Raw genomic sequence first — 15,981 nt, forward strand, 5'->3', positions numbered from 1 at the left:
TCTCAAAGTAATTCTTAAAGTAATTTGCAGTAGTCATCTTGACTACTGTAATTCAGAGTAAACACGCAATTTTGGGTCTGATATTCTAGAAAGTTAAAATAAAACCGTGAACAGAGTTTTAACAAAATTCTTCAGTCTTCTCTTTGAGTGAAGGGAGAACTGAAGGAAAGAAGTGATAATTCCTTACACTTTGCATTTGAAGATTTGACTCCCAAGCTGTGAAAGGGAATATTACGTTCAGCACTGAAACACTCTCAAAACTCCGAACCAAACACTTAGCCAGTTATGTATTCTTGGGCTTTTTTCTTAATACTATATTTTTTGTTGTTTTGTTTTGCTTTTTAATCTTTAAAGTGGGAATAATAACATCTGTTTCAAAAGATTATTTCACAAATTTAATGAAACAGAAATGATGTTTTCTTAAAAAAAAAAAAAGAATATAGAAAGTTTGTTGATATTTGTTAAGTTTGGTGAAATTTTTCTTTTAGCCGGTTTTATTTTTCTGTTATTTTGCATCCATGGAAGTGATTGTTATTAGTAATAAACTTCACAGTTTGCATCATGAAAATGAATGAAGTAAGACTTTCTCAATGTTTTATCATGGAATATTTTTATTAACTGCAAAAATATCTTTTAACTATAGCACACATTTTAAATATATATTTTTAACCATTGTGCATGCTACTTAGAATCACCTAACATTAAAAGCTTGAAAAAATTTTAGAGATCATCTAACTCATCTTGGCAATTTTTTGCCTAAGTATTATATTTATAAATTGGATTTGATATTATGTTTCATATTATGTAATTGTCCAGATATATATGAACGATTCATAATAATGTCTATAATGGAATTCAAACCATAGGTGCTGGAATAAGTGTATTTATAAGATATTGAGATATTCAAAATAAGATATCTGCTCTGAAATCACTGTAAGATTCTGACATTTCTGTTTTCTTCAGAATAAGAGAATATCTGTATATAGTAAGAGCAAACCCGATAAGTTAATATTTGCTTCTTTTATTAGGACCACAAAATCAGTCATAATTTGAAACTCACATTTTCCCAGAATATTTTTTACTGTTGAGACTGGTTGACAAATAGAAAATTGCTATTTTTTATGCATTCTTGATATACAAATTATTTAAAAGGCTCTCTAGGTCTCCCATCTGCCGGGTCTCATTTGTTAAAAAAGCAAAACTATTTAAGAAGGGTAGAAGCTGAGAAAACATTATATCCACTCTGCAGTGTCTTATACCAAAACTTCTAGCATAGTTCTTCTATCAAAGTTGTTATAAATTTTAGATACTAGGAGGGGAAAAGAAATACAGTAAGGACTATCTTCAAGAGCATCAAGGTGTGTGTTTAATGTGTAAGAGAAAGAAAACTAACATTTGCTTAGTGCCAACCAGTTGCTCGGCATTTATTTGTTACAGCTTTTTTGAGGAATGTGTGTCCTATATTCCACTCACGCTTCTGGCATTTATTTTTAAAGAAAACTCTCATTATGATCCAAAAATGTAAAAGTTGACCTACTCTAAAATTAACAACTAGAATGACTAAAGATGGCGACAAAATCCTGAATACTGTTACTGTTTCTGCAAAGTCCTACTCCATTAGATAACTGAAATTCAGAAAAAAATATATAAAGTGCTATGGTATAAACATTAAAAGAAAAATCAAACGGCAAGTCATTAATGATTTGTAAAATCATAGGTAGAGAAGTCAATTCGTTAGAAAACAAGTATGTTACATTCAGGTTAAATCATCACCTCCCATTTTCCACTTATACACACATCTACAGAAAATTCTTTTACTATTGTTTTCAAGGAGGCAATTTTATGTACATTTTATTAGCCTATATTTCATGACTCCAAATTCATCTCCTCTTCAGGCTTCATATTCTTAAATGCCTTGTGGTAAACAGACCTTACTAGAAGAAAATTAAAGTATTCTGATAAAGGAAGGACCTTACTAACGAGATAGGAGAATATACAACAGTTTTGAGATGAATGTGCAATATATGTGTGATTCTGTACACACATACACACATTTTTTGGGGGGGGGATAATTAGGCATAAATAGTACATATATGTACTAATTCCTAAATAAAATTTAGATGAGTTTGACTATATCTGTTATTAATTTTAAATATTTGGTTTTAGTATTTAAAATTTTTAATTATTTACTAATTATTATTTTTACTCAATACTTGTTAAGTGCCTGCTGCTAAGTACTATATATTTTACATAATACATTTTACATCATTTAATCCTCACACAGACTTTTGAAGTAGACACTATTATTACTACGATTCTACAAATAAGAACACTAAAGCACAGAGAGTTTTAGTGATTTGCTCAAGGTCGCACAGCCCATAATTGGCAGAGGTAAATGTGAACCCAAGTATTTATGTGTTTACGTATTAATTATTACACTACACTGTCACTTGGAAGCATTGTAATGCATAGTTCCTGCCCATAAGAAGCTTAGTTCCTCCTTGAGGGAGAAGACATATAAATAAATATATTAATTAAAGAGCAATTCAAGAAATTAACTGATATATTATAAGGCTTAAAGTCCCTTCTCTATTGACATTAAACCTAAGACCATGACACTCTTACTAAAAATTTCTAGTTCTCAAGTCATAAGTATGGCTTGGGTGAAATCATTAGAGCTACATTAGCATTTGGGAGACAATGGAGGTCTCCACAAACCCAGTAATAGCTCCCATTAGTGATGTAAAATTCCCATCACTAATCATTTTTTTAAGAAATAGAAAGCAGAACTGTTTTCTACAAGAGTCCAAGATGACATTGGGAAAGACAGTCATGGCAGGGGTTAAAACATCTGACTTAAATATATTTGCCTTGGTGAGAACATTAGCCTGGTTTAGATGATCAGATTAGCTCACAGTCACCTTGGAAAACACAGAAGAGCAGAGAGACCTAAGGAGATGCATGGTTAGAGATAGAAAAATGTAGAACATGAAGCCTTGCAGGGCGAGCAGCATAATGGATGCACAATCTAGGTTTCTATCAAAAGTGAAGGTGAAGCAGAATTTCTACAGATCTTTCCCACTTAGCAGTTTTGCTTGGTTTCAGCCATCTAATAATAACACAGTATGTTCCAGATAGGCCTGAAGGATAGATAATTTGTTAAATTCCACTGTAGTCAAGTTAAAGAATTATTTTAATCAAGCACTTTCAGTATTTGATTCCCAGTCAGTTATTTATATTCCATGGCTAATCATGTTCGGATACAATAATGTCATTTTAAGTACAGCATCTTCTCTAAAACAGCTTCCTATTTTGTGTTTTCAAAAAGGAACATAGGCATTCATGTACAAGAGAGAAGAGTATTTATTTTAAATTGTACAATTACAAGAAAAAACTTGTCTTATTTTGAAAATTTCTCACTGGAGCTACTTCAATTCTCTATTTTTTGCATTTTTAATGGCCATGGAAAGATGTCATGTATGTCATACGTAGAGAGGTTAATTTTAATGTTTGGTTGTTTGACTTCTTTATTCTGTACTTAGGGAAACCAGTGTCAGAATATGGCATCTAAAACCTTTAATAACAATTAAAAAAAATGAAGACACATTTATCTGAACCTACTAAATAAAATGGAATACTTCTATTGAGCCTTTTTTCCCTGTCATTTATGCCTTTTATTTCTCAACAGAAAATAATAATTATTGAAGCTATTATTAGGACATCAGAACAACACAGACACTGATCAAGGAAATAACTGCCATTTGTATTATCTGCCATGCCGGGCCTTCCTGGCCTGTATTGTTTTTTTTTTCTTTGCAAAGAAAATGCAAGTATTTATTTTAATACTTTATTAGATTATTAGAATCTTCATGAGCCTCCATCAGGCTAAAAGTGGGGGACCACCCCAAGCACAGCCTCAATCTGTGGATCTATCTGGCCTGTATTTTTGTAGGACGTTCTATGGCTTCCCAGGAAAAGCAAAGAAATAACTAGTGAAGAATCAAAAAAAATGGACTAGTTAATCCTTCGGGATGCCTCATTTTTCTAACTTTAATTCTCAGAGGATAGACGGGAAACCCGGGGAAATCCAGAGGCTCCAAAACTTTAGAAATGAGTGAAAAGGCAGCTGCGTTGGCCCAGAGCACAGAAGGCGTGACTAGCATCCACATCGTTTAGATAATTCTTTACAAAAGTCAGAGCCAGGTGCTATGGACTGAGCTGTGTCCCCTAAAATTCATATGTTGATGACCTACCCCCAAATGTGATGGTATTTTGACACAGTTGTTCACGTTATTCATGGTTTTGCTTTCTGTAGTTTCAGTTACCTGCAGTGAGCTGCAGTCTAAAAATATTAATTGGAAAATTCCAGAAATAAACAATTCATAAGTTTTAAATTGCACACTGTTCTGAGTCCTGTGATGAAATCTGGTGCTATTTCACACCATCTCGCTCAGGATGTGAATCATCTCTTTGTCCAGTGTTCCCACGCTGTGTGTTCAATACAATATTTTGAGAAAGATCACATTCACATAACTCTTATTACAGTATACTGTTATAACTGTTCTATTTAATTATTAGTTATTGTTGTTAATTTCATACTATGCCTAATTTATGACTTTAGCATCATAGGTATGTATATATAGGAAAAAGCATAGTATGTATAGGGTTCGGTACTATTCGGGGTTTCAGGTATCCGCTGGGAGTATTGGAATATATCTCTTGCAGATAAGAGGAGACTACTGTAGTAATTAATAAGGAAGTAATTAATGGTTAAATGAGGTCATACGGGTAGGGCCTTGATCCATAGGATTAGTGTCCTTAAATAAGAAACACCAGAGAGCTCCCTCTCTCTCTACCATGTAGGAACACAGCGAAAGGTGGCCAGGAAGAGCTCAAAGGCTGTAGCATTCTGTTACAGCAGTGTAAGCAAAGATACCAGGAAACGATGTTTATAAGTGATTTTCGACAAGTAGAAAAACGGCAGAGAGTTTGAAAGACTAAAGTGATAGTTGTCAAAGATATGCCTTATACTAAGAAGGCTTTTTATATAAAACTTAGGCTATGTAATAACAGGACAAGAAGCAAATATTTAATTTTTAGAACTTGATCTTAAAGATTGCTGAAGCTGTAGAATTGAAAATTCAGATACTAGTCTTTGGAACATAGAATTAATTCTTTAATTCTTTTAAATGCTTGATATAAGTCCTTGAGTGAAATATCTCACTTTGTTGCACAAGTTTCCATAAAAAGCTCAATATAATCAATTCACTATGGGGTTTTTATTTTATTTTACAGACTCATATAGCACTTACTAGGTGTCAAGACCTAAGCACATTCCAAATACTAATTCAACTGATTTTAGGATACTGAAACAAATTTTGAAGATTAATTATTTGATGACAGGGGACAGTAATGGAAGTGTAGATCAAATATATCAATAGCTAATTACACTTGACTGTGTCTTCCTCTACAGAGTTTTCAAGCAATGCAAGTAAATATGCCTCATGTTTTAATATTTTTCTTCCAATTTCTGTCTCTGTTCACTAGCTCCTCTTAGTAGTAAACAGTGGCAAATGCCACCAGTTTTTGTACTCTAATTGAAATGGAGGCATTGGGTAAAGATGGACTCTGTTTTACTAAATAGACAACCCAGCTGACTTAATCTTAGTATTTGCCATACTGGAAGAGTTTTGTTCTTCATGCTATTCCAAGCCCAGGGAAATGCTTGGTACATAGTCTATTCTTAATATATACTAATTCCATCAATAAATGTCTCCCCCCGCCCCCACCCAAAGTAATTGGATTATCTTTTCAGTAAAGGGATTCTTTGGAATTCGTGAAGGTCTTTTTGAAAAATGAAATTTTCTTTTTTCTCCACTAGATTGCCAACTAGGTTGGCAAGAAGCCAGCTGTGCTTCTGTTTCTTTAAGATTTGAAATAAAATTATTTTTTTAAATCTTATGTATATTCATTGCAAATAGTAGCTACCCCGGATTAACTATCTACTTTTGCCAAAAAAAAAAAAGAGAGAGGCTTGAGTCTCTACATTTCTGGGGACTAAACAGCTATTGAAGTTCCCAAATAAGTTTCCATTACTTTGCTCTGTAGTGTTCTTCTAAAGATACCATAATATTCATTTTTCTTAGATGAAAAAATTATTTTTAAATAATTGCAAAAGCTTCTTTTATCCAAAATATTTACTTATTTCCATTTTCCCTAATTTCCATTTTTTTCTTGTTCATTACTAAATCTATTCAAATTTAATTTAATATTCTTTATTACATTTATAGTTATATGAATATTAAAGAATGGATTGGTATTCTCTTGACAGCCTTTTCCTAAAAGTCTTTATTTTTTTTTTCCAATTGAATAAAATAAAATTGGCAAAGACCTTTGACCTCCAGTGATTCTGGGTGGGGTTTGTAATGAGGGAAACAATAAAACTTTGAGACCAGTCCAAATGTTGGGAGCAAAAGTGAAAGCAAAAAAGGATTCAAGACAGAATTCCAGTTTACCATTCTGTGCCTTGGGAAAGCACCAAACAGACCAAATTCAAGGCTAAAGTGTAAATCAGTAAAAAAGTGAAGTGGAATCAGACATAAACTGGATGATATCACTGCTTAAAACTGACTTTGAAAGAGACAAAGAGGAAAAGTAGAGGAAGAACAAAGAGTAAAAAGATATTATATTCACTGTTAGTATATCTTCCCTGACTTGAAAATTACAAGAAAATCACAACCATATGGACCCCTTAGGGAATATGTTAGTATGTATAATAATAGTTTTCCAGATAATGGAAAGATAAATAAGCAAATAAATTTGATTTCTATGTGAACTAAGAATAAATAGGTTCAAGGAGTCTCCTATGAATAAAGTCATCAAGGAGATTCCTATGAATAAAACTCCATGTGCTTTTGGTAGATTTTGTAACATATTCTATAGCTTCTCAAAATTCTATAGGCATAATTACTGGTTGTTTTCATTTCTGTGGTGGGTAACATCACCAAAACTTGCTATGAAATGGAGAGATGTTATGGCGTTAGGTTTTGAATAGGACTGTCCCTTAGATCATCGCTCTTTAATGCCAATCGAAGTTGGATTTGTCAAATCATCTTGAGAAAAAATTACTCTTCCATAGTAATTTAATAGTGTAATTATTTAAGATTTAGCTTTAAATCAAACCTAAATTCAAATCCTTGCTCCGCTACTTACTACGTGAACTTAGGCAAGTAACTTAAATTCTGTCCTTCAGTTTCCTCCGTTGCAAAACAGCATTAACAATTGTCCCTGCCACATTAGCTATGTGAGAATTAAATGATTTTGACAAAGTAATTGGAACAATGCCTAACACATAGTAAGTGTTCACAATAAGTACATAATTAATCTTAAAGAAAACATTTTATTACATGAAATATCGACATAAGATTTTATAAAGAAACAGTAATAAAAAAAGAAAATCAATGATAAATAATGTTCACTAAGTACACAGACCTCAATCAAAGGCTTTTTAAGTAAAAAAAGACAACTGTGAATTATGTAAAATCCTTAGGTCAAAATATCTTTAATAACACAAATTTAAAATTATCCTTTTACAAAGCAGACAGAAACATGCTAAACACTTCATCACTTGATGATAACCCTTAACCTACATGGAACCTGGCAGCAAGAGAATATATATCTATTTATCCTAGAATTCATCTGTCATCATTACTTGTCTGTTCATCCTATAGGTTATATCAAATCTAATCCCTACAATGGAAGAAGCCAAAAGCCAAAGTTTGGAGGAAGACTTTGAAGGACAGGCCACACATACGGGTAAGCAAAGCTATAAAAGAGAAAAAAAATTTTTTTAAACCCTAGTTATTAAATAAAAATTAAATCTGGAAGGATCTTTAATGTTCTTATTGCCACTGTTCAGTATGAAATTTAACTTATACCTTTGAATGGTTTGATAAAATCATCTAAAAACATTTGAGTGGGTAAATTAATGTGAGATCAAATACTTTAAAACCAATTATGTTTAGATGTCAAAGAATGAGAAATTGAATTAGAAACGCTACTTACTGAGAATTTCTTTCTGACCAATTATCATAAGACCTTTATATCTACACTATAATTAAGCCACTATCCTTTCTCTAAATTTCTCCCACTATGAACTTCCCTTGCAGTTGTAAACAATAGTAGACCAAAAGATAAATAAATAAATTGAGTTATTTATTTTAATTTTTTGATTCCTAAAAAATAATGGTAATGGTAAAAATAATGGGAATGGGAATGGTAAATTAAATGGATTTCAATATTCCTCCAGAAAAAATCCAAGATTTAATGTTCGTCAAGGAAAAAATGTGGAAGCAACAATTTACATCAGTAAGAAATTGTTAAAGTAAATTAATATTTACACAATGGAATACCTCACTCCATTTTTTTTAAAAAAGGAAGAATTTATGTATGTACGTGAAAAAAAATCTGAGATATATTATGAAGTAAAAAAAAGCAAGGTGAGAAAAAGTACATATAATAGTATTACCATTTGTAAAAATAAGAGGAGAAAAGATTCTCTTTTATACTCATAAATACATGCTATACATGTGCATATTTTGTATAAGAAAAAAATCTGGAAGACAAAGACTATACAAGGAAACAAAAAACATTGATTTCCTTAATATAATTAATATAAATAAATTTATTAAAATTATATGCTATATAAATAAAAAATAAGAAATATGTGGGAGAAAAAGAGAATACATCTACACATATAATACTAGATTAAAGGTATGAATATAGGCAAGTTTTAGTAAAGAATATTTAAAACTGAATATTTTCAAGAATTTAGACCTGCTTCCAAGTACTGTTATTATTTATTAGGGCAACTGAGCATCAGAATTCCAATTCCATCATCCTTGATTTAATTAATTTTTCTTAAGTCTGCTAATCCTATCCTTGCTATATTTGTAAGAGTCCTAGAATCTTAGAAGGAATTGGATGGTTATGTAGCAATTTTATTAAAGCAATTTTAGTCATCAATTGAGGTTAGGCTTCTCGCTGGTTGTCTTTTATGTGCTATTGTTATTGTTGTTTTCTGGATCTCGATAACATTTCAATTTGCTTCCCCAACAATCCTAGTTTCCTTTGTTATTAGTGTGGTGCCATTTTTAATTTATTGGTGAAGCTTCTTTCTTATATGATAAAAGTACTATTTTCTAAAATTCTTTTCCTCTCTATATTCTATTTTTTATCTTTACCCCAAAATTTTGCCAATAGTTCAAAGTCCATATTTTGTATTTTCATTAATGCAGATGTTTCAGAAAGATTCTTAGCCAAAACCAATTTAACAAGATTAATGTAAGAGAACATTTCTATGAGCAGGGCAGTCAGAAATTTCTAGTCTCAACAAGATGTCTGTTTCTGATACAGAAGATGACAAGTCTATCCCCAAGGCAACACTTATACAAATTTCATTTGTGTAAATAGTGCTGTTCAAAATAAAAAGGAAAACAATTTGTTTTAATTTTGTTCCAGGACCCAAAGGAGTAATAAATGATTGGAGAAAGTTTAAATTAGAGAGTGAAGATAGTGACTCGGTCCCATCGAGTAAGAAGGAGATTCTCAGACAAATGTCTTCTCCTCAGAGTAGAGATGACAAAGACTCAAAAGAAAAAATCAGCAGAAAGGTAAGATAAGGAAAAAAATCAATAGTAAATAATTTATTTATTATAAATACTTATTATGATGTGTAAACATGCATCCTCATTTTTTCTAAAGCAGCATTTTTTTTTTAATCTCACTTATTTACTTTTATAATGTATGTCTATGTGCATAAAGAGATACTTTAAAAGATGATTTCTATGATTTTAATGGAGATTATCTCAGAGTATCAGAGTGATGACATTACTTCCTTTAGCTTTTAGGTCATTTTTGAATCTTTATAACTAGCATGTATCATTTATATAACAACAACAATAACATACATTTAAAAAAAAAAACAAAGTGATTTTCATTGTGGAGAAAAATCACTTTATCTCCAAGCCAGAATGTATGAGTTATTGTATATTGATTCTTTAAAAAATGACAGTGCTTCAGAAATATACTTGGTTCTAGGCTTCTGGCATTGTAAAAATCTTCAAGTCTAAGATCTTATTTTAGAATTTTGGTTCTTTCACTGAGTCAGTATGTAATGGGGATGAGACAAAGTTTCCCATCTGAGGAATTGTGAAAGCTATTTGAAACATGTAAAATGCTATACAAGTCTGAGACTTGATAATTATTAGAAATGTACCTGAAATCTTAACCATCTATATGCCTGAATATGTAAATGGAACAAGTTCTCATAAGAATACTCAAATACCTATATAAATCAATGTTTGTGTGGTTCAGTCTGTTAAATGAACAGAATTATGGTAGCAACTTAAAGATTATATAAAACATTTAACAATTTTTAGGGTTGAAACAAATTAAGTTGGGACAATAATCTTAAAGTAGAAAAAAAATAAGAAAAAGAATGAGGACATTAGAAAAACAAATATAAAAGGCAGAAACAAGAGAATGGAGTAATGAAAGCATTGGATGCTTCTACTCAACCTGAATCTCAGTATCTTCTGTAAAATTCTGTAATCACACCTACCTCATAGGTTCACTGTGAGAATTAAGTAAAATAATCTACGTAAAGTGCCTGAGACATAGATTTTTTCATAAATATCAGTTTCTTGCCTTCTCAATTCTCCTGTACTCTAAATATTGTCCAAAGTTGCTGTTTGAGAGGCTACTTTAGATGATAATAAGGCAGCAGTAGCTGATCCCCCTTGGGGACAGTCCAACTTCTGTGGTTTTTGGGCTGTTCCACATCTCTTAATCACATTATGTCCATTATGGCTCCTTTACATCTTTCTTTTTAATTTTTAGTGTGTTTGGGGATGGAGAAGTGTTTAACATTCTATTGAATAAGTTAATAGTAATGTAGCTATTGTGAAAAGCTATGCAGGTAATTTTATATTCCAGCCACAGTGAAAAGAACCTGTCTTGGAAGATGAAAGTTAGGTCATTTCTCACTTTAGCCTAAACCAGAGGATAAGAATTGCCTGGAGGGCTTGTCTAAATATGGCTCACTCAGCCTCACCCTTACAGGTTCTGATTTGGTAGATCTGGGGTGGTGCCCCAAAATTTGCTTTCCCAGAACTTCTCAGGTGATGCTGTTACTGCTGGTTCAGCACTAACCTCTTGGCTAATCTGATGAACTCCAAACAGTGTTAAAAGTTGTCTTACTTGAATCCCATTCTACATATTCTGAAAAATCTGTAAGCGATAAGACGTAATCTTTTTAACAACTTTTGTAGAGGAGACACTAAAGTCCACAGGCATATGTTGAAGAAACATTTAAGAGTGTGTGTGCGTGTGTGTGTGTGTGTGTGTGTGTGTGTGTGTGTTTATGGAAGTCGCTCCAGAGTAGACCTTGCTGGGTTGTTTTTTTTTTTTTTCCACGCAAAGTGACGGTTAGTTAAGTGACACATTTCTGACTTGAGATTATGAGCATCTCATGGCTAAACTCTTTTCAGCAATACTTATGCATGTGTTTATATCATGTAATAATTACTGAACCCCTATTATGTGCCAGATACTTTAGCAGATATTGAGGAGTAGTAAATGAGACAAATAAAATTCCTGCCCCTACGTAACCTATCAGTTAGACAAATTAATATTAAACAATTAAACAAATAAATATGGAACACAATATCAGGTGGCATTTACTGCTATGAAGACAAAATAAACCCATTAAGGAATAGCAAGTGTGGGGCAGGGACGCTTTTAGGTGGAATAAATCAAAGAAGGTAACATTCGAACAAAGGCTTGAATGAGATTAAGAAGACCACATTAGGGCATGGTCTTGGGGAAACTGCAAATGGAAATTCTTTGAGTTGAGGGTGGGTTTGGAGTGTCTAAGGAATAGAAATTTCTGTCTGACTGATCTCTACCATTCTTTTGTCCATTCCCAGATGAGCATTCAAGAATATGAACTGATCCACAAAGACAAAGAGGATGAAAATTGCCTTCGTAAATACCGTAGACAGTGTATGCAGGATATGCACCAGAAGCTGAGTTTTGGGCCTAGATATGGGTTTGTGTATGAGCTGGAAACTGGGGAGCAATTCCTGGAAACCATTGAAAAGGAGCAGAAAATCACCACAATCGTTGTTCACATTTATGAAGATGGCATTAAGGGCTGCGATGTTCTAAACAGTAGCTTAACATGCCTTGCAGCCGAATACCCTATGGTCAAGTTTTGCAAAATAAAAGCTTCTAATACAGGTGCTGGGGACCGCTTTTCCTCAGATGTCCTCCCTACACTGCTTGTCTATAAAGGTGGGGAACTGATAAGCAATTTCATTAGCGTTGCTGAACAGTTTGCTGAAGAGTTTTTTGCTGGGGACGTGGAGTCCTTTCTAAATGAGTATGGGTTACTACCTGAAAGAGAGATGCATGCCCTAGAGCAGACCGACATGGAAGAAGATATTGAATAAAGATTCACTATGTCAGTATCTCATAATTCTTTAAACATTGAACGCTGATTTGGTAGTATCCATATTCCTTTAGAGACACCAAGTAAGAATGTGGCTATTCCAATTTGGGGAAAAAAAAAAAAACAGATTGACACTAAAGTTATATGATTAGCATTTCTTAGTATTAGTTACTCAAATTGATATAATGCTTTACTATCACACATTGTAGTCTTCATTAACTGTTAGTGGACAAAGGGGATATGGATGATATTGTGACAGTTTTGAAAAATCCCTTTCAAGTTATGTATTGGCTTTTTTACTGGTTTTTTTTCTGCAGTGTTTTTTGGGGGGGTTTCAAAATACATTATTAATTATAATTTTGCCTATGTAATAAGAATAAAGTCTCATGAGGAAATAAATTTTCTATTCGAAGTCTATTCTTTCTCAAGTATTACAATATCAGGGCCCTAAAAATATTATATGACCTAAAATACAAAAAAAAATATCATTCAGTAAGATATCTTATATTCCAACTGAACCAATGCACAAGAAACTGAGAAACACTGTACCACATTAAATTTCTGGGAAAAAAAATGAAAAAGGAGTATTTGTTAAAAATAAAATTTCAGAAGTTAACCTTATCTAGGGAAGAAAAGCAGAGTGGAAGCTAGGTCTTTTTATTCTTTGGACAAATAATATTTAGTAGTAATAACGACTATCATTCATCGATTGCATATTATGGGCCAGTATTTCATACATAACATCTCTAATTCTTAACTACAATTCTGTAAGTAGATAATAGTACTTCCATTTTATAAATGACAAAACTGAAATTCAGAGAAGTGACATGGAAGTTCTATTTCTCTTGAAAATACTTGGAACACTCTGCTCCTTCAAAAACACATAAAAATGCTAAATAAATTTTGAAAAATATTTTGAAATATGCAAATGAGCTGAAAAGTAAGATAAAAAAAACTTCTGGGTGTCTGAGTAGCAAATAATGGTAAGAGTTAAAGTGATATGGTCTATAATTGAAGACACGGTGCTTGATAAGTAACGAAAAATAGGATCCCTGTAGGAAATTGAGCTTAAAACAGGTTTGCCTATTTTCCCCTGGTGGACCAATGTGAAACTAGACATTTGTCACAAGTGCTAGTCTCCACTCTCCTAAATGACATTTTTATAGCTTCTCTTCTTTCCTTAAACCTTTTGTGTTCTTTTCTTCTGGTCTAAACCCTTCAGTTTGCTCATACTTCATTGAGAAAATAGAAGGTAGCAGATGAGCCCTGCCTCGTGTTCCATCACCAATCTAAAATGCACACCTGCACACAAGCAGTTTCCACTGACATTACAATGGAAGCAGTGTTCATGCAGCTAAGGCCAGCTGATCAAATCATGCTGTGGATCCTATCCTTTTCACCCACACCATAATTTTTCTCCTGAAATTAGTTTTCCTCTCTGCTTCCCATCATCTAGTTCTCCCTTTCTCTACGTTGTGTTATTCATATCGGCTTATAAATGTTTTTAAATTGCCCACTATTTTAAATATGCTCACCTATAATTTAAAATTTCCAGCTATCCCTCATTTTCCTGCTTTCCTTTACAATCATTTCTCTTGAAAGAAGTGTCTAAGGTCATCATCTTTAATTCTCGTTTCCAATTTTTTTCACCCCACTTCAATCAGGCCTTTGTCCCATGCACTCTAATTACAGTTATAGGCAACTTGTCAAACTTAGTGACCAATTCTCATTCCTCATTTCATCGTACGTCCTAGCAGCATGTGTAAGAGCTGACCATCTCCCTCTTTCTGATTCACTTTTTTTGGCTTCTTTGAAAACACACTCTGCTTGTTTGCCTTCTATCTACTGACTATTTCTTCTAAGTTTCCTACACTGACGTCTTCTCTAAACACTCACCCTAGGTAACCCCCTCCTATCCATAGCACTTAATACCATTTATGTTCAGACTGCTCTCAAATTCACATTACCAGTTTTACCTCTCTCCTATGCTCCCAAATCCTAGATCTCAATTGCAGGAAGGAAGGAAAGGAGGAAAAGAATGGGAAAGAAAAAGGTCTGTAATTGTACTGGATATTGGTGATAAAAGAAGGGTAAGACAGAATGTCTAACTATGACCAGTTTACATTGACCAGTTCCTAACATATAGTCGCTGCAATAGGTACTATTTCTGCGCATCCATCTAAAATTCCATCTTCTATTCCCTTTATAAGGGGAAGGCATTTTAAATAGCCTATGGCCTATTTCTAAGTAGATGGATACCAGATATATCACAAGGAGGAAAAATGCTAGTAGGGAAATATGCAGGGTAATTATGTACAAAATAATGAGCTTTAAAAAAAGTAGTTCAACATGTTTTTTTTCTATTGAGTAATTGCTAAAAAATTTATTAATCTCTTACAGATTTCTCTGTTAGGAAATTACTGGATATAAAAGCCATAGCAAAAGACAGGATCTTTATACGAGATATTTATAATTTTAAAACTCCCTAGTGGAATAACTTTTGATTGACATTAAATCCACAGATTTGACAGAAAAAGTTGAAAATCACATGATACCATTTATATGTGGGATATAAACCTAAAAGCAACAAATGAACAGGACAAACAAACAGAGACTCATGGACATGGACTATAGACTAGTGGGTACCAGAGGATAAGGGATGGGGAAGGAGGGGGGAGGTAAACAGGGGCAAAAAATTAAATTATTTCTATAAATAAACAAACAAACAAACAAATAAATTGAATAAATAAATCCACAGATTTGAAGTAAATACTTAAAAAGATGATGGCAAGGCAATGAGAAAGAACAGTCAAACATACTCAAAAGATAAAAATATTTTAAGACTAATATACAAGTTCTTTTCAATCACTAGTCATTATTACTTGCAATATAGTACAGCTTTATTGGGCAGGGATAGAAAAGCATATCTAGACAGTGAAAGAAGGCTCTCGTTTATGGAAAAGAAGAATAAATGAGTGCTTTGAAAGATTCCTGTTCAATGAAAACTTTGCTCTTGTAAGAAATAATCTACCATGCATCAATTTAAAATAGAGAACTAGGAAGCTTAAGCAGAAATAAACCCAGGAATGTCTTTAACCCATAATTGCCAAACAAAAGTAACTAGGTGTCACCTATGTAGGGAGTAAATGATGATAGCAACCGTTCTCAAAATAAGCACTTGGTGACTAAGGGATGCCAGAGTGAAGCTTTGATGGTAAACTCATCAGGAAGAATAGGACAAAGGCAGGATTTGACTAGAATATTTGAAACTTGCTGCTGCAGAAATCCTGGATTGCAAACTCCTCGTGTAAACACTTAATCTGCTACTATATTAGGCAGGAGGAGAGGAAAAGCTCATTTTTGTCTCAGCAAAAGAATGATGTATTAAACGTAAAGGTTTAAAATGTCATAACATGTCTCATTAACAAACCACTCAAATAATACTTGAATAGACTTGAAAGAAAGGAAAG

The 15,981-nt window shown here is 32.8% G+C and overlaps 1 protein-coding gene across 1 annotated transcript in view; it reads left to right on the forward strand.

The window, feature by feature from the left end:
- Positions 1-12,926, forward strand: part of PDC (phosducin) — a 13,113-nt gene extending 187 nt beyond the window's left edge. The window contains exons 2-4 of the mRNA XM_006907730.1: positions 7,731-7,815; positions 9,520-9,671; positions 11,988-12,926. Coding sequence (XP_006907792.1) covers positions 7,755-7,815; positions 9,520-9,671; positions 11,988-12,512 — 738 coding nt within the window. The 5' untranslated portion in view covers positions 7,731-7,754 and the 3' untranslated portion in view covers positions 12,513-12,926. The remainder of the gene's footprint in view (positions 1-7,730; positions 7,816-9,519; positions 9,672-11,987) is intronic.
- The last annotated feature ends 3,055 nt before the right edge of the window (positions 12,927-15,981 follow it).

Source organism: Pteropus alecto, unplaced genomic scaffold (genome assembly GCF_000325575.1).
Source record: "Pteropus alecto unplaced genomic scaffold, ASM32557v1 scaffold101, whole genome shotgun sequence".
Lineage (NCBI taxonomy): Eukaryota > Metazoa > Chordata > Mammalia > Chiroptera > Pteropodidae > Pteropus > Pteropus alecto.